This window comes from Linepithema humile, chromosome 6, assembly GCF_040581485.1.
Source record: "Linepithema humile isolate Giens D197 chromosome 6, Lhum_UNIL_v1.0, whole genome shotgun sequence".
Lineage (NCBI taxonomy): Eukaryota > Metazoa > Arthropoda > Insecta > Hymenoptera > Formicidae > Linepithema > Linepithema humile.
Genome location: NC_090133.1, coordinates 11,466,298 through 11,485,155, shown reverse-complemented (window position 1 = coordinate 11,485,155; position 18,858 = coordinate 11,466,298). Strand labels below are relative to the sequence as shown.

At 38.2% G+C, this 18,858-nt stretch overlaps 1 protein-coding gene across 1 annotated transcript in view; it reads right to left on the bottom strand.

The window, feature by feature from the left end:
- Positions 1-18,858, bottom strand: part of LOC105678086 (odorant receptor 4-like) — a 102,752-nt gene that overhangs the window by 49,045 nt on the left and 34,849 nt on the right. Inside the window, exons 4-5 of the mRNA XM_067358278.1 lie at positions 5,122-5,223; positions 2,093-2,251 (exon numbers count right to left, since the gene is read on the bottom strand). Coding sequence (XP_067214379.1) covers positions 2,093-2,251; positions 5,122-5,223 — 261 coding nt within the window. The remainder of the gene's footprint in view (positions 1-2,092; positions 2,252-5,121; positions 5,224-18,858) is intronic.

The following is an 18,858-nucleotide window of genomic DNA, read 5'->3' as shown; positions in this document are numbered from 1 at the left end:
TTTTAAACGCGAAAAAAAAGAATTACTGCATCCAGTCATTATTGGTGTATTATTACTGGCCATTCCAATAATATTTTTTATAAAAATATTTTTGTTTTCTAAAAATGTTTTAAAATTTTCAAAAATTTTATTCACGGTACAATTGATGGCTTCTAAAGGAAGTTCTAACAATTGTGTTTTTATTTTTTTATTATCGGACAGATATTGAACAAGTACACACATAAATTTAATATCTGTGATATCTGTACTTTCATCAATTAAAATAGAAAATTTATGAGTTTGTAAAGTACTAACAACTTTTTCTATTTCACGTTTTGCAATGACATCTTTTATAATATTGCTGCACTTAAGTCGACCCAGTGAAAGGTCTTGCACAACTTCAGGCTCTATGCAAATGTCTTTTAAAAGGAGAACCAAGTGATTTGCAGTATAAAAAGTAACATTGTGCTCAGCAAAAAATGCTGCTAGCTTTATTTCTGCGCGTTTTACTTTTTTGTTATGTAAAAGACTATTTTTAACTTTGAGGCTTTGATTTTGACCATTTAAATGTATATGTTTGACAGTCTGTGAATGCCGTATTAAATGTGATCTTGAACATCTGATAGTATTGTTACATTTAATACAAAAAGCTTTATTTTGAACTGAATAGGGAGCTAAACATTCTTTAAAATATCTTTTTTTAACCAATTATCTTGAAAATGTCTAACTCTTTGTTTCTTAATAGCTCCTTTAGTGGACTCTGATTGCACACTCATATTGCACATTAGATCACTCGAATTTATTAAAAACCGTATCTACTTACTTATTACTTATTCGAAGCGCCATAATCTTTACTGCCTCGATGAGAGATACCGCCAAAACTTTAGCATCCATAATATTACGTAAACTTCGTCACTGCATTACGATCGCTGCACTGAGCATGGGCGAGAAAGTGGAGCCTTTCTAACAACACTGCCTGGATCTCAATCAATCACGCGTCAATATTAAGATGCGCGGTCGTTGACGTAAGGAACGCGCGTGACCCTAGGCGCTAGTCAGTGGCGCGCTATCTCGGGACTCGAATGCTGATGCATAATCCAAAATCCGCTATAAGGGTTTCGTCCACTCTTTGCCCTATGATGTCCTGGGTCCACATAAGTTATCGGGATTCGCCGCCACATCCAAATGTTTTTCGCGGCAGTCGGTACAGTCGGGACTCTCCTGAGACTCCTGCTCTCCGGCCCCGGCTTATTCGGATCGTTGGCACTGCCTTGATCCTCGAGCGGGTCCTTCCTTTGCCCGTCTATTTCAGCATTCCCTTGCTCCGTCCAGACCTGGAATCCACCGTTGTTTTGCCAAATGTCCTACTGTCGCTTGAATGTCCTCTGCCTCGCTCTGCTGTGGCCTTGTCGCTGCTTGTCGATCTTCTGTGTAGCTCGCTTCCATGCGATTAGGCGCCAACATGATATCAAAAATTACGCAAATTAATTACAAATTCTTATAATCTATTATTGACCACCCGGGGAGATTTCGACGCTCGGTAGCTCTTTTTACGGGACGGGGAAATGTGTTGCTGCGTTCCGCCCGTTCTCTGAGCCCCAGAAACGGCAACGTTCCAATATATATAACTAATAAAAAATTTTTTTTTAAATTTACAGTAGCAAAAAAAAAGAAAACGAAGATGGCAAAAAAAGGAAAAAAGGAAGAAGAAAACGAAGGAAAAATAGAAAAAGGACATTTCACAAGTGAGTAATAAATAATATAACATGAAATAAATTACCAAATAACAAAATAAGTAACAAATATTAATAACACATTTTAATACAGAACAAAGATGGAACAGAGGTAGAGGAAGTCAAAAAAAAAACTATTTTAAAAAGCGCGGCGGCCGTGGGCGCACATTTATTTTCAATATGTAGACATTGTGATCTACAAATTATTTGATGGAATGTTTGAATTTTGAGCGTCTGAAAAGTGTTCCCTTTTGTTGCATATAATGTAATATGCAGTGCATAAATTATAAAACGTGCTCTGTCCAACTTGGCTATCTGGACATTAAGCGATGCAATATATTTAATACAACTTGTAACAAAATATAAAATATGATCTTTACTCCTGCGTAATAACGTAATGACAAAGCTGGAAGAATGCCATTAATGTGAATCACTTCAGGTATCTGTGATCTAAAAATAATATAGAGGATCTTCTTTTGCATGTTCACATTTCCTTGATACCATTGTGAATCATATGCTGCGAAGCAAATTTTATTACTCTATAAACAAAAAATATTATTGTAACTTTTCTATAAAACAGATTATAATTTATTAAAAATATATTATCATACTATAACCAATATATTTATTCGATAGGCGGAGGATAAATTACATAGGTTCCTCTTTTTATACATCCGCCATTCTAACCGTTGACACAAATTGAATTAATCAAGCATCATTAATCCATATATTATAGTAGATTTTGTGAGTCAATAATGTACCCCCCCCACTCTCTCTCTCTCTCTCTCTCTCTCTCTCTCTCTCTCTCTCTCTCTCTCTCTCTCTCTCTCTCTCTCTCTCTCTCTCTCTCTCTCTCTCTCTCTCTCTCTCTCTCTCTCTCTCTCTCTCTCTCTCTCTCTCTCTCTCTCTCTCTCTCTCTCTCTCTCTCTCTCTCTCTCTCTCTCTCTCTCCCCTCCTTCCCTCCCTCCCTCCCTCTCTCTCTTCCCCTTCCTCTTCCCCCCTTTTTCTTTCTTTCTCTCTCTCCCCTCTGCCTTTCTTTTTCTATTTCTCTCATCCATCATTCCCTAAAATCTTTTCCATTTTTTCCTGCCAACTTTCTCCTCCTTCCAACCATTTTCTACATCTCTCCCACGTATGCTTCTATTTTTTTCCTCTATTTCGCATAACCTGCATTTCCTATTCTCCTCCGCTTCCCAGTACCTTCCCTCCCTCATTTCACTCCTTAACCTGAATTTCGCTACTCTCTTCCATCTACTTTCCCCCCATCCCTTCTTTAGATAGCCCAAAATCCTCTTCCTTTTCACTTTCCCATACCATCTATTGTACCTTGACCCTTCTATTTTCTCCTCCCTCTCCCTTTCCTGTATCTCTCTATCTCTTTTTCCAATCTTCTCATATCTTAATTTCCCCTTTTCTCTCCTTCTTTCTGACTCATCCAATTTCAGTCTCCTAACTTCAAAGACCTCCTTCTCTCTTCCTCCCATTCCAAATTTGCCTTTCCTTTTCCTATTCTTTCCTTCATCTCCCACCAGCATCTTTTTATCTGGGTGCTATCTTTCCTTTCTTCCAATCTTTTCTCGAAATTCCAAGCTTTTTCCCTGCTCTCTCTCTCAACTTTTTTTTCTGCAGCTCCTTTCTTATCATGTACCCCGGCGTTCTTCTATCTATTCCCAACCCACTTCATGTACCTCTCCTTCAATTTCTCCATCTTCTCTCTTTCCTCCTATTCCCATATCTTTGCTCCGTATTCCATCACCGTCCAATCCAACCTGTCAAAAAACTACATTTCTTTCCCCAATCCTTCCCGAACCTTCTTTTCCCAATCCCCCACATTTGCCCCATTAAGGCCGCCGCTCTCTTTACCCCTTCTCTTATATGTGTTTCCTGTTTCCAGTTTTTCTTTAGCGTATATCCTAAATACCATTTATCGCAATTAATTAACGTTAAACTCTACTCAATTTTTGCCTTATTTTTACCGTTACATCATGACACACGTTATGTTTCATTTTTTATGTGTGTTTGTCGACATTAGCTGAAACGGCATATCTTATTGGAAAATTGATAGCATTTCAGTGACATAGTATGCAGCACATAAATTGCAAAACGTACTTTGTTTGATTTTGCTATCTGAAATAGCCGAAACCGGCTTAAATAGGCTAAACATCGGCTGACTATGGCTTTCCAATTTTCCATAAATTTGCTTTTTATTAAGAAATATAATGTTTGATTATTTTATTATTAAAACAATAAAAAATAAAAGAACCCCGCACAAATCTTATGGAAAATGGGTCTCAGTCAAATCGCTTTAAAGGCTGACGCGAAGTTCCCATAAGCAAAGAGAAAAAGAGCTCTAAATGTTCCAGATCCGATAGATAACTGTCGGCGCGACACTACCGATCGAGTGGCTACCGATAGAGGAAAAGGATTCCGACAAGCGCGGCCGCGTGTCACGCCGACAATTATCTGTCAGATCTGGAACATTTAGAGCTCATTTTCTCATGGAACTTTACGAGGGTTCAAGCTGTATTATATATCATTTTAATCAGCTTGACGAGAGCTTTCAATTAATATAAGTTTTGGACCATAACTTAAAGTACGAAATTTGGGGAACATTTTGGCATCATCCTTTTAATATTTTGTAGCTCATGTCAAGCTGATTAAGAGTTCTAACGGGCACAAACTCCAAATGCCTTAGTTTTTGCTCCGGGACCTTCGGAAGGTCATCACATCTTATACGGAAAAATAGTCAAAATAAATCTTTTTTACTATACTTGTACATGTATCAATGTGCATCTGCAAGTGTACATTTATGACTTTAATTTTTCACCTGTTCTTATAATTACCCAGAATGAACGTGGACGTGGCAGGCGTTTCATTCCTTTGGAGTGCTTGATTTTTGTGAGTCCCCTTGCTTCTCACGTACGGGGTGCTTGATTTTCGTAAATCCCCTTGCCTCTCACGTATAATATACTTATTCAAATCCTTTTCTTCAATTACTCACTGATGATTTCCATGAATATATTATACAGTATTCATAACTAATGTTAGTAAAAAAATTTATTTTAACTATTTTTCCGTACCCACGTCTATAGACGTCTATTAGACGCTTCTTAGACCTGTTGTTCTCCCTGGGTATAAGATGTGATGACTTTCCAAAGGTCCTGGAGCAAAAACTAAGGCATTTGGAGATTTGTGTCTATGAAAACTTTTAATCAGCTTGACATGAGCTACAAAATATTAAAATTTGAAGCAATTTGACCGAGATCCATTTTCCATAAGATTTGTGCGGGGTTCTTTCTAAAAACGTATCATGTTCAAGATCTTTTAATTGTAATATACGACATTAAATTTATCATCGCTTAAAATAATAGCGGACCGAGTGAACATATTGGTCATATTATGACATTACCGTGTGTATTAAGTTATCAGCTGGTAAAGCGCACATAAGAAGTTCTACGCTAGCGCTGAATACTACAACAGCGTATTGTATCTTGATCATTATTGATTGGTCCTGTTTATGTAAGAAAAATGTTTGTTTTTATAAGAAAAAACTGATCTTTTCTTTATAACTGGTCAAAATATTTGATATTACTACCACATATATGATTATATAGGGTTTTATAGATATTAAGAAATTTTATATTATTTAGTAGTATGTGGCGTATGCGGCATCAAAACGAACGACGAAGGGTGGTTTTCCTTTGCTTCATACTTGTTTGAACAAAAAGAAACGCTAAAAGATTAGTTGAGAAAAGAGTAGAGTAAAAAGGATTGTTAATTAATCACAGAATTGCCGAAAAAATAGGGATTGTGATTAAACTCTAAAAAAAAAAGTATTTTTGAATATCGAGGGCGTCAACGGAAAGAGTCGAACCGCTTGGCTTACAAGTCGCTATAAATCGCTTACTTGCAAGCAACGCTCTAATAAAAAAAGGTAAAATCCGATTTTATATAAATAATATCTTACTATTAATTATGTATTTCTGTGCCGAAAAGATAAATTTGCTTGAATTTCTACAAACATTGCCATCATCTCAATGCCAAGTATGTCGAGATTTATGTCATCGACATAGTCTCGAGGATGCAAATAAGGTTGACAGCCATTGTCCTTAATGTACAGAGTATCATAACATTGTCAACGCTCATGAGCAAATAAAGAAAAATAAGTTAAACAGAAAAATTCTTTACCATTATGCTATTTTTGCAATAATTATTAAAATATTAATCAAAAAGAATTAGCGAATAAGCGTTCGTTTCGTGCAGCTAGACCATAGGATGTATGTTTTAAATGTGACAGTGGCAAATGTATCGCACAGCAACAAAAAATTTGATCTCTTGGCGAGGATAGAAATAACACGCGAGCAAGTGAGTGGACAGCTTTACTTTTCATTGCCGTACAACATTCATCGTTGATACGCCTTGAGCGTACATCTCACAGTCCTGCCGCGCAAAACGCGAGTTTATTCGCCACTTTTTTAAAATTAATTTCTCTATTTATTGCAAAATTATTGCAAAATATGCAAAACGATTGAGACGGACCTGTAAAAAATCATGAATTGTTAAAAAAGCGTGACCTGCTATTAACATCATAGCGTGTCTAGGTGGTCTAACAATTTAGATGTCAATTAAACGCTAACAGTTTTTAAGTCATTTCAATATCAAGAGACACGGTCGTGTCCCATACCAAGTTCATTCGCGAGACGGACCGTGTATCTTTACGCGAGCCAATTCCCAATAAACATTAGGACATTCTATGTACGTCCTATGTATATACATATATGTATATTGTATATTCTATGCATATACAAAGAATGTGAAAAGTATATAAAGCGCATATCCTATGTGAAATAATTACCACATGTATGTACATAGGATGTCCACAGTACATACATAAGTATATTCCAAAGATATGCAATGTACATACATTCGTGGTATATACATGGGGTATATTCCGAAGATGTGCAATACACATTCGTGGCATGTACATGAGGTACATTCTATGTATGTACATAGTATATACAGTACGTTTTTTTTACATTATGGATATTCCATGTATATAGAATATTGAATGTTTACTGGGTAATAAACAATTTTCATTTATTCGGATATTTATCTACCCCATTATTGAACAATCAGTTTATCTAAATTCCCTGTGTTGAGATTCAGATATTAAACTGATAGAAAAAGTTATTATATCTTCAATATTATTACCCGCCTTTTGCAAGTTTTATATAATTCTCATGATTAAAACTTAAATACGAGATAGATAGCGCATAATGCATCACATAGCGGCAAGTGAACAAACTAATGACTGATTCTATGTATATCCATACGATATCCTATGTATATCCATAAATGTACCTACATCAGCGTACATCGTATGTATGTTACATGTATATACATGGAATGTACACGAGGTATATTCTATGTATATACAGGCAGCGATCTCGTTCGAATATACATTCTATGTATATCCATAAATGTACCTACTTCAGCGTATATCGTATGTATGTTACATGTATATACATGGAATGTACACGAGGTATATTCTATGTATATACAGGCAGCGATCTCGTTCGAATATACATTCTATGTATATCTATAAGATATCTTGTGTATATCTACAAATGTATCTACATCAGCGTATGTCATATGTATGTACATAATATATATAGTACATTTTTTTCACATTATGGATATTTCATGTATATACATAGGATATACATCGAATGTTTACTGGGTTGATACACCAGATTGGTGATGTCACATCAATGATGCCAGACCGAGCATCCTGCAATATGAGCAACATGAGTGATGGGGTCACGCACACAAGCGAGCCCCCACATCTATGTGCGCTTGGTCGTTCGGTTTGCAGAAGTGACATACATCTTGTCTCGCTTCTTGTCTCGTTTCTTATTGTCGATCAAAAACAACAGCATACGATAAATACTAAAAAGCAAGCGTTTCTAAGGCGAGTAGCTAGAATATTAGAGATTTTGTGTTCGAGACCTGCTTCTCAACCTTTTTTCGGCATTTGTTTCTACCAGTTTTAAATACTATTAGGTGTTAAACTTAGTTTCCGTCATTATTCGTCTTATAAAATTCATTTATCAGAAAGAGAGTAAAATAAATACATTAATCAAAATATTTTCCCTTATTTTCTATGACTTTTGTCTATCTTTCTGGCAGGAGACTAATTCCGTGACGATAAAATGCGCTATTTTTTTAAGCAAACCATTCATCCACCCACTTCTAAACTTCATAACTGGAGAAGTGTGTGTCTTCAAGCGCGTGTTGCATCGATCGAAAAAGGTGATAATCCGATGGAGCCAAGTCTGGAGAATACGCTGGGTGTGGAAGAACTTCCCATTTGAGCTCCAAAAGTGTGTCTTTCACGATTTTTGCAACATGCACATCGTCGTGCAAAAGGATCACTTTGCATCGATTACTAGCTACGGATGGCCTTTTTTGCATCAATGCATCATTCAATCGATGTAGTTGTTGTCGGTAGCGATCAGCGGTAGCAGTTTGATTTGGATGCAACAGCTCATAATGAAGCACGCCTTCTTGGTCCCACCAAACACACAGCAGAGCCTTATGTCTATGAATATTTCGTTTTGGTGTCGAAGTGGATGGTTGCCCGGGATCCACCCATAATTTTCTCCGTTCGGGATTAACGAAGTAGATCTACTTTTTATCTCCGGTTACAATACACCACAAAGAACTCTTTTTATGTTGCTTGGCAAGCAAAGAAGTTGCGATGGACAAACGGTTTAAGATGGCATTTTCGAACAACTAATGGTGCAGCCATTTTCCTTCCTTATGAATTTTTCCGAGGGCATGTAAGCGTTTGCAAACAGCGATTTTAGTAACATCTAACACTTTTGATAATTCTAAAAGTGTTTGAGATGGATTTTCATCCAGTAAAACTTAAAGTTCGGCATCCTCAAACTTTTTCGGTTGTCCTGAACGTTTTTTGTCTTCCACGCTAGAATCATCACTTTTTTGTCTTCCATTCTCGAATCATCACTTCGAAAACGTTGAAACCACTCTATACACATTGTTTTTGATAGAGCTTCTTGGCCATAAGTCTCGGACAGTAAGCGATGCGTTTCAGCTGCAGTTTTCTTCATGTCGAAATAGTGGAGAAGTACATGTTGAAAAAATACTTTATTACGATTCATTTTTCATTGATTAAAAAATCTTTCTGTTTACACAATAATCAATTATTAAAAAAAGAAAATGTTTTTTGGGCCTTCTTAATAAACCAATTATCAAATAAAATAAAAAAGCTATGTTAGCCTAGAGCAGGTTGTTGGGTGCTCAAAGATCAATTAAAACAAGTTATAAAATCAAACGTTTCGGCACATTTATTATGGCCATCTTCAGTGAAATTATAATAACGGTAAGCGCGTCTTACAAAAAGAAATAAACTAAAGATAACAACAAGCATACGCTGCAAGATTAACACATGTCGGTTAAAGATTTCAACCGTTTAACAAAAGTCTCCATATGCTTAGGATGATTCTCGAGGTTATAAATTATAAAAATCCTTACTTGCGATGTTAGCGACATAAAGTAGTTAAAATGACGATGCATTACGGTACTGGATGGTTGGTCCAAGAACAATATGAATTAGAAGTCGGACGCATTTGAATTAGCAGTACATTAAGTCGTAGCTTGTAGAACATACCGCAGCAAATACACATCTTTTTCCTCTTTTTGTGTTTTATAACGAAGAAAATATGCCAGTGTGGAAATATGGAAGTAGACGAAAAAGCGGTCACCCATCTACCATTTCGAGTCACAGCTTGGATCTTGATCATGATTTCAGATGGGACCAAATCGAAGTTTTAGACAGAGAAACTCCCTCCAACCTAACAATATAGTAAACGTTAATATCTCATCAGACTCCTTGATTTAGAATCCAATTTAAACAAACCACAAGAAAAATGGTTTTTCAACCTTTCCGAGCAGTCGATTCCTAGGGAAACAATACTTTTATTACAACTTGGACACCGGTTCAACTTGCCAATGGCTAACAAAAAAATAACGTCTTTTAAATTTATAAAAAGTGTCGAAAGAAATCTAGAGAGATGTGATGAAAAATTGCAATGTTCTGTTAGAAATGAATCCATTTCTATTATCAACAACATTGATAAAGTTAATAATAATACAAACAATAATCATAAAATGTTATTTAATTGACTCTCCCATACCAAAAAGTTCACCAAAGAGAACAAGAACATTCTGTTCACTAGAGCTGATAAAGGCAACTCCATCGTTGCTTTAAACAGGGATAATTATAACAAGAAGATACTCGCCTTACTCTCGGAAAAAGCAAAAAAAAACCCGTAAGGTACTCGAACCCGAGTCTCCAACGTGATAATCCAGGCGTTTTCCATTGAGCTGCTACGAATCACTAAAATTAATTTCAGCAGTAGGAGCTGAATGATTTAGACTGCGCGTATATTTACGTTTAACTTTATAAATTTTTTTCTCTGCAAATTTTGAGAAGTGCATCGAATGGCTTTGCACGGAAACTTCATTGGACAAAAACTACTCGTAAAAAATTTTTATTAAAATCGGTGAGACAGAGTACGTGGCTTCCCCTTGTCAGTAGAATTGCCATTTAATGAGCAAAAAGGGAAATTAGGCGAATCATACGGGATAGTCTTAAAACGATTACAGAGCTTGGAACAAAGACTAAACGCAACTTCTAGATTGTATGAAGATTATCGTAGTTTTCTTCAAGACTATGAATTACTAGGACATATGACGGAATTGAAGCAACCAAGTATATAGGAGGGATGTTTTCTTCCTCACCATTCAGTTATTAAGGAATCAAGTATGACTACAAAGTTAAGAGTAGTTTTCGACATTGCTTACTGGTCCAATGGTGCAACAAAATCTGCTCACCATTATCATGAGATTTTGTTTGCATAACATAGCTTTCACAGCAGATATTCAAAAAATGTACAGACAGATATTCATACATCCTGAAGATCGTCCATTTCAGAGGATTCTGTGGAGAAATAACCCAGAAGAAACAGTACGTATTTATGAACTCAACACTGTAACATACGGAATGTCACCAGCACCATACTTAGCTACACAAACTTTAGTTCAATTAAGTAAAGATGAAAGGCAGAATTATACAGAAGCCGCTGAAATCATTAGAAGAGATCTATATGTTGATGATCTTCTATCGGGAGCAGAAACAATAGAACAAGCGATAGCTTTAAAGACTCAAATCACAAGATTGTTAAGTAGCGGAGGTTTTGATCTAAGGAAATAGGCTTCCAATCATCCTCAATTCATTGAGTCTATGACAGGTGAGCAAAATGAGCATTGGTGTTTAGAATTTGCTGGGACACATAAGACATTGGGAATTCTTTGGAATCCGAAACAAGATTGTTTCTTATATCGAGTGGCAACGCGTCAAGAATCAGCTAAGTTAACAAAACGATTAATCTTATCACATGTAACATCTCTTTATGACCCACTCGTCTGTTGAGCCAAGGGCTCTGGAAACTACGGTTATCATGGGATGAATCTATTCCAATGGAAATTCATACAGCTTGGAAAACTCTAGATAGCATGTCGGAAATAAACAACATATCTGCATGGCGCAATCAGTGAATTTGCAACTTCATGGATTTGCTGATGCTAGCGAAGCTGCATATGGAGCCTGTATGTATGTAAGATCATCAAACGCAGCCAATTCGCACCATGTAATGTTGCTGTGTTCCAAATCCAGAGTAGCTCCACTTAAAAAACTTTCATTGCCTAGATTGGAGCTGTGCGCAGCCTTGCTCTTGTCGCAACTTTGTCAAACAATGCTCGAGGCCTTCAACACAACATTTAGTAAAGTTGTTCTGTGGTCAGATTCAACTATTACGCTGCATTGGATTCACACTCAGCCACATTGTTTAAAGACTTTTGTAACAAATCGTGTGGCTTCTATTCAAGAGGCTATAGCATCCTTTGATTGGAGACACGTATCATCACAGGATAATCTTGCTGATTTTGTTTTAAGAGTTTTAAGACTTTTTCTTCCGACCTTGTTAATGGTAGTATCTGAATTCATAGACCTCTTTGATTAATAGAAGACTAACATACTTGGCCAAACTTTATTCCAACACTAACAGAAATTCCTGAACAAGCAACAGTTAACTTGAAAATAGAAAGGAGTTTTGAAATGCTACAACAATTTTCATCCATCGTGGTGCTTCGCCACCCTTCCAGGGTGGTGGCATGGTGTTTTAGATTTAGTGACAATTGTCGAACAAAACACAAGGTCCAAGGAATGTTAATTAATTCTTAATTAAATCGAGCAATGTCTGTTATTGTAAAACTTGTCCAAGCCGAAGCTTTTGCTAGCGAAATAAGTCAATTAGAGAAAAGGAGATGTCTTAAACCAAATAGCAAACTCACTTCTTTGTATCCATTTTGTGACTTCTCTGGCTTATTACGTGTTAGAGGTAGACTTAAGAATTCTAATTTAAGCTATAAACAAAAGCATCAAATTATTCTACCTGAAAAACATTACATTACTGATTTAATAGGCATACACATACACATTGGCATAAGGCATACACATTGTTCACAATTACATGCCGGACTGCAGGCAACATTATATCACATTCGGCAGAAATATTGGCCCATTAACGGAAAAAACCGTATTAAAAAGATTATTCGCGAATGCATAACATGTTTCAAATCAAAACCGCAAATGTTAGAACATCTAATGAGTAATCTTCTGAAGGATAGGTTCGAATGTTCTCGATCTTTCGCAAACACAAGTATTGATTATTGTGGTCTCTTATAGATAAAGGAGAAAAAACATCGCAATCGTAACAAGATTAAGATTTACGTTTCAACATTTATATGTTTATCATCAAAGGCGGTACACTTAGAAGTAGTTAGCGATCTCTACTGACGCATTTATAGCAGCACTCAAAAGATTTTTTAATAGAAGAGGTAAATCAAATACACTACGCGTCAAAATTAAGGGATAGAAAATTTTGGGTCGATTTTTAGGTGTTTTTTGAGCGGCTGTATCCGCGAAAAAATGTTTTGAAGCTTGAATCTTCTAGTTTCCGAATCTTTGAAGAAAACTCCCGTATCATCATTTTTAACTAAGTTATTCTCCATTGAATGGACCAATCCGGAAATAAAAAAAAATTTCCCCAAATTGGGCAACGTGTATAGACCAGAAAAATATTTTTTGTCAAAAATGGACAAAAAAAATATTTTAAAAAATTGTTTTGAAGCTTGAATCTTCTAGTTTCCGAATCTTTAAAGAAAACTCCTGTATCATCATTTTTAACTGAGTTATTTTCCATTGAATGGACCAATCCGGAAATAAAAAAAAATTTTCCCCAAATTGGGCAACGTGCATGGACCAGAAAAATATTTGTTGTCAAAAATCAATTCCCTGACGTTAAAGCTCACACAATTCTCAACAATTTGCTTTTTTAGTGAATGCTGTGCGATTTTTTTTACCAACTTATTGGCGGTTAAAGCAAAATTGATACCTTCAACTTTAAACATCCGTAGCTCCAGAACAAATTGTCGTACGACATTCACCATGGGCTTTTTGGAAAGTTCAAAGTCTCCCCTATAAGACGCTTTCTTCAGAATTTCAATCTGACATTTTTTTTATTTTGATATATCGATTGTAAAAACGTGTTAAAAAACGCGTTTTTCTTTTTTTTTATTCATTTGGGCGGCACTTCGTGAAAAATGATTGAAACCCCTTAGTGTCCACGTTTTCTTTTTAGTTAAAGATATGCCCAGTGTGGCGGCTCACCGCCACACTGCTACACTGACGCGGCATAATACGCCGCGGCGCCGCTACGCGCCGCAGGCCTTCTACCGAGTTATGAGCTTGCGGAGACACCGCTAGGTTGCGCAGGCGGTGAAGAGCTTTCTCGCGATCAAGCTTTGATCGAAGAGATATAAAAGAGCTTCTCCGCAGATCTTTCCTCACTCACTCGCTTCAAGGCGAGCTCTCTCCAAGGGCCCTTGATCTGAGTCATACTCTGCTTTAGCAGAACTTAACCAGAGGCAAATTGTCTCGCAGTTTTTCTCACGCTGCCTCGCAAGGCACGTAAAAGGAAAACAGAGTCCCAGCATCGGCCGCACATTTCAACTAAGCGGCCCGCTGAAGCTTCAGTACCGCCGTCACCTCCTCAGACTCTAGCGTGGAAGCTAATTCCACTAGAGTTCTGCGTCCGGTTGACTCGGCCACCAAGGGATACTCTAGTACCAGGCGACATCCGAATTCAGAGACCTCTCTCTCCTCGGTACACGGAGCATTCCGTAATACCGAGAGCCGAGACGGTGACAGCTACCGGCACACCGGAAACTCGTTCCGTGGCGATCCAAACTTCGCCGCCGAGAGCCTGCTCAGAGAGCAGTTGTCAGACGAAAGACCACTTTCCGAACGGAGTTCCACCGACGCCGGGGAAGGGGCTACAACGAGCTGATTCAATTAAACCGTCCTTTTTAGGACCCGTTCAGTATACTAAGACGCGGCCGGTAATCTCTTACCGTGCCCGTCAATTTTTCTTTTAATTCTCGGTCTTACACCTTTACCGAGAAAGCGCCTCTGGCGCAATCAATTAATTTAAACACAACTCAAACTTGTACATATACTCATTCTTTGACGAGAAAAATAAATTTATATTTTTCTAACAAAAATTGGTCTCTTAAAACTTTCAACCGAGTCGAACAAATTCTTTGGGCAATACGCCCATACCCAGTAACCACGCAAAATCTCGAGAGCACTGGATTTTTCTTTTCTAGTGTTCTGAAACTCGTAAGTTACGTTGACGTACGAAAATGACTAAAAATCCTTTATTTCGCCCCAAAAATGCCAATAACGCAAAAATTCGAAACATTTTCCATCTGATCATTGATCCTTGCTTGGTTATTTCCACGATAAGAAATCAAATTTCCGATATGATTCTCAATACAATAACACGGCAGATTACCGTCGTCATTAGAGTTACCCAAAGCGTGCGCGCGCGCGTGCGTGTGGATTTTCATAATAGACGTGCTAGGACTCCTGCGGTGGTTGATGTACACTTCGCCTCTTTCTCAGGCGAGCTTATGGTTTTTCATTGCGAGTTTTTAACTCACTTCTCGACTGTATTGTTTTCGCAAAGATTCCACGGCGTTATCTAACGGATACCGACGTATCACGAATCTTGACGCTTCTGAAGGTCACTCACAAACGATTATCGCCAACAGGATGGGAGTTAGCCAGTCTGTCGTCAGCAGAGCTATAGCTCGCTTTCGATAGACTGGCGAACTGCATCGTCGTAGCGGGCAAGGCCGAAGACGCCAAACGTCTGTCCAAGAGGACAGATTATTTGAACGGCACGCGCGCCTAGAACCGTTCGTGACGGCTAACGAAATTGCGCGTCGAACTAAGTTAAAAACTCGCAATGAAAAGTCGTAAGCTCGCCTGAGAAAGAGGTGAAGTGTACATCAACCACCGCAGGAGTCCTAGCACGCCTATTGCGAAGATTCGCACGCACGCGCTCGCGCGCGCGCGCACACACACACTTACGCGCGCGCGCGCGTGCGCGCGAAACGTACATCCAATCAGCAATTTCCTCGTGGTACGCTTTGGGTAACGCTAATGCCGACGGTAATCTGCTGTGTTATTGTATTGAGAATCATATCGGAAATTTGATTTCTTATTGTGGAAATAACCAAGCAAGGATCAATGATCAGATGGAAAATGTTTCGAATTTTTGCGTTATTGGCATTTTTGGGGCAAAATAAAGGATTTTTAGTCATTTTCGTACGTTAACGTAACTTACGAGCTTCAGAACACTAGGAAAGAAAAATCTAGTGCTTTCGGGATTTTGCGTGGTTACTGGGCATATCTTTAACTAAAAAAAAACGTGGACACTAAGGGGTTTCAATCATTTTTCACGAAGTGCCGTCCAGGTGAATGAAAAAAGAGAAAAACGCGATTTCTAATACGTTTTTACAATCGATATATCGAAATAAAAAAAATGTCAGATCGAAATTCTGAAGAAAGCGTCTTATAGGGGAGACTTTGAACTTTCCAAAAAGCCCATGGTGAATGTCGTACGACAATTTGTTCTGGAGCTACGGATGTTTAAAGTTAAAGGTACTAATTTTGCTTTAACCGCCAATAACTCGGTCAAAAAAAATCGCACAGCATTCACTAAAAAAGCAAATTGTTGAGAATTGTGCGAGTTTTAACGTCATGGAATCGATTTTTGACAAAAAATATTTTTATGGTCCATGCACGTTGCCCAATTTGAGGAAATTTTTTTCATTTTCGGATTGGTCCGTTCAATAGAGGATAACTCAGTTAAAAATGATGATACGAGAGTTTTCTTCGAAGATTCGGAAACTAGAAGATTCAAGCTTTAAAACGCTTTTTTTAAATATTTTTTTCGTCCATTTTTCGCGGAGATACAGCCGCTCAAAAAACACCCAAAAATCGACCCAAAATTTTCTATTCCTTAATTTTGAGGCGTAGTGTATTATACTATCTGATAATGCTACAAATTTTGTTGGCGCAAAAAATAAACTACTTGAGCTGTATGACTTTGTAAACGCTGAATCTTATAAGAATGCGATAACCAAGTGATTAAGTGATGTGACGTGACATTTTTGAGGTCCGTCACAAAAGCGAGAAAACCCGATCGAGGAGGGAAATTTGAGGTCGGAAACCCCACCGCGGGGGGCGACGACCTCTCTCTCTTAATTCTCTTTTTGAGATTATAGATTTTGCGTTATAGCGAATTGCGCGAGTCGTGGTGAGTGGCCAAACTCCCATTTTGTGACTAAGGTGGAGCAGCCTTCGTGGAACCTGCGAGGGACTCAGCAGGCAGGACGACGGAGACCCGAACAGCGCGTAGACAGATCCGGAACAAGGGCAAGTAAAAATACCTTTGCTTATACAGTTCGACTCCAGACCGTCGCTACCGCAGATACAGTTTCAGATTTGGAGCATATCGAGGCCGGTGGACGCACCGAGAGAGATGACGCCCGAGAGGGAAGCGCGCTCTCACACGCCGAAGACCTGGGGTGGAGTACCAGAAAAAGGAGCTGTCGTAACGAGCCAGAAAAGCAGAATCAGGTCGGAACCTGATCAGTTCCCGGCCGATTTAAAGAAGGACCGAATCCGGAAATGGAAAAGGCCACGAAGGGCGTTAACGACAGCTGCCCTAAGAAAGAGACCGGAGTCACCTCGGAAAAGCATCACCGAGGGCCGATGTATCGAGGAGCGAAGCGAGCATCGAGAAATCTAGGAAACATCGAAGGATCAAGAATCGCTAATCGATAGCGAGGATCTACATGCGCAGGACGATGCGCGAAATGTCACCGCTGTCCGGCGAGCCTCACTGTCGTCACTGTTCGGCGAGTCGGCAACCTGAGCGGAACCTTGAGGACCACAATGGGCGTACCGACGATTTGTAAGGCCACCACTTCGACTTCGCGGTAAGAGCGGTATCAGTAGGCGGCCCGAGCCTCGCGGAAATAAGAACCCGCATATTTTGCGTAAAGGGTATAGCATATACCGAGATGTCTCGCGGTATCGTGCGAGGTTAGATTTAGGCCGGGCCCCGCTGACTACCGCTTCTGTAGACTAAGATTTCACCATGCCTTTTCCCCTCGGGGCTGCCGAGTCGACAGTCGTTTTGTATAGAATAATGTCTTTTGTATAAGTGATAATTTCGCGTCGATTCTTGTAATGCTGTACCGAGCGTTAAAATCCTTGAAGTTAGCCTGTCGCGTATTTCTCATCTCGACCTTCTGTCGAGCGTTAATACTAAGAACAATTTAGAATCGTGTAAGGAAAGAATCGCGTTGTATGCTGACTATTATAAAGAGAGATTAAAGTAGAGTGAATAGCAACGACCGTACCTAATGAGAAGTATAGAACTTGTACGTCGAAAATATTATACCGCGTGAGACGGAAGTACGCGGATTTCCGCGAGTCGAATATCAAAATCATAGCGCCTCTCACCGAGACAATTTATGTCTCCGTTCCGCGGGATTGTTCAAAACGCCTATCACCCGGCGTCAAACTCACTTGATTACTGAATTATCAACATCACCTAATTACTAGAATTAAATGTTATTTGTTACCAATTAATGTGTTCTTAATAACCATCTTATTTCAGACTCCTCTCTCCAAATCAGTATTTCGCGTCTCGAAAGAACCTCGCCCCTCTGCCATTTGTAGAGTGGGCTAGTCGCGCTTATCGCCGTTGCTCGTTAAAGAAAAATATTGACTCTAACGTAATTTGTTCGTGTGGCGCGTTAATCCGCGCCTGGCGCCCAACTATAAGTATTGCAGTAATTATTAAAATCCATTAAATGGAGCAACGAGGTTTGACACGCTTACCGGCGGGTGTACTTCTGCCCGACGAAAAAGTCGTCGCAGTGAACAGAGAGTGGTTTGGAAGTTTATACCACCTCGATCTCCTCATTTTGGAAGAATTTGGGAGGCCGCTGTACGATCATTTAAGCATCATTTGCTTCGTGTAGCTAAGGAAACACTTTTCACCAGGGATGTTCCTCGGAGAAGGAGAATGTGTACTAGATTTGAGGGCAATTTTGTACTGAATTGTACTGACTACACGCGCTACCTATACTGCATTCGTATTAATCATGAATTGGCGGGATATTTAAATTGCCCTAACTGTGATTACTTGATTGTTTACATAAAATATGCATTATAATTTATTATTACAAATAAAATAGATAAATAAACAATGAAAGTTATTTTTCTATATTTTTATTACAAATTGGTATTTATAAATGCACTTTGCAAGGATTTTTATTTTATTGAAATGTATAAAAATTTTATATTAATGTGAACTTTATTATTATTTAAGATCCTATAATTTATAATTTATAGTAGCACAACCATTTTATATTAATTCTAACATAAATGAACATCTGCTTTTTGCATATAACAATACGATATTTTGTCGTTAATCTTTGAATGAATAACAACTTACATTATTAATTTGTGTTAACACGACAATTTGGCTGTAATCTTAGGACAAATAAACGTCAAAACGTTATTAATTCATAACACAACAATTTAGTGTTAATTTTAAGATAAACAAATTTTCAT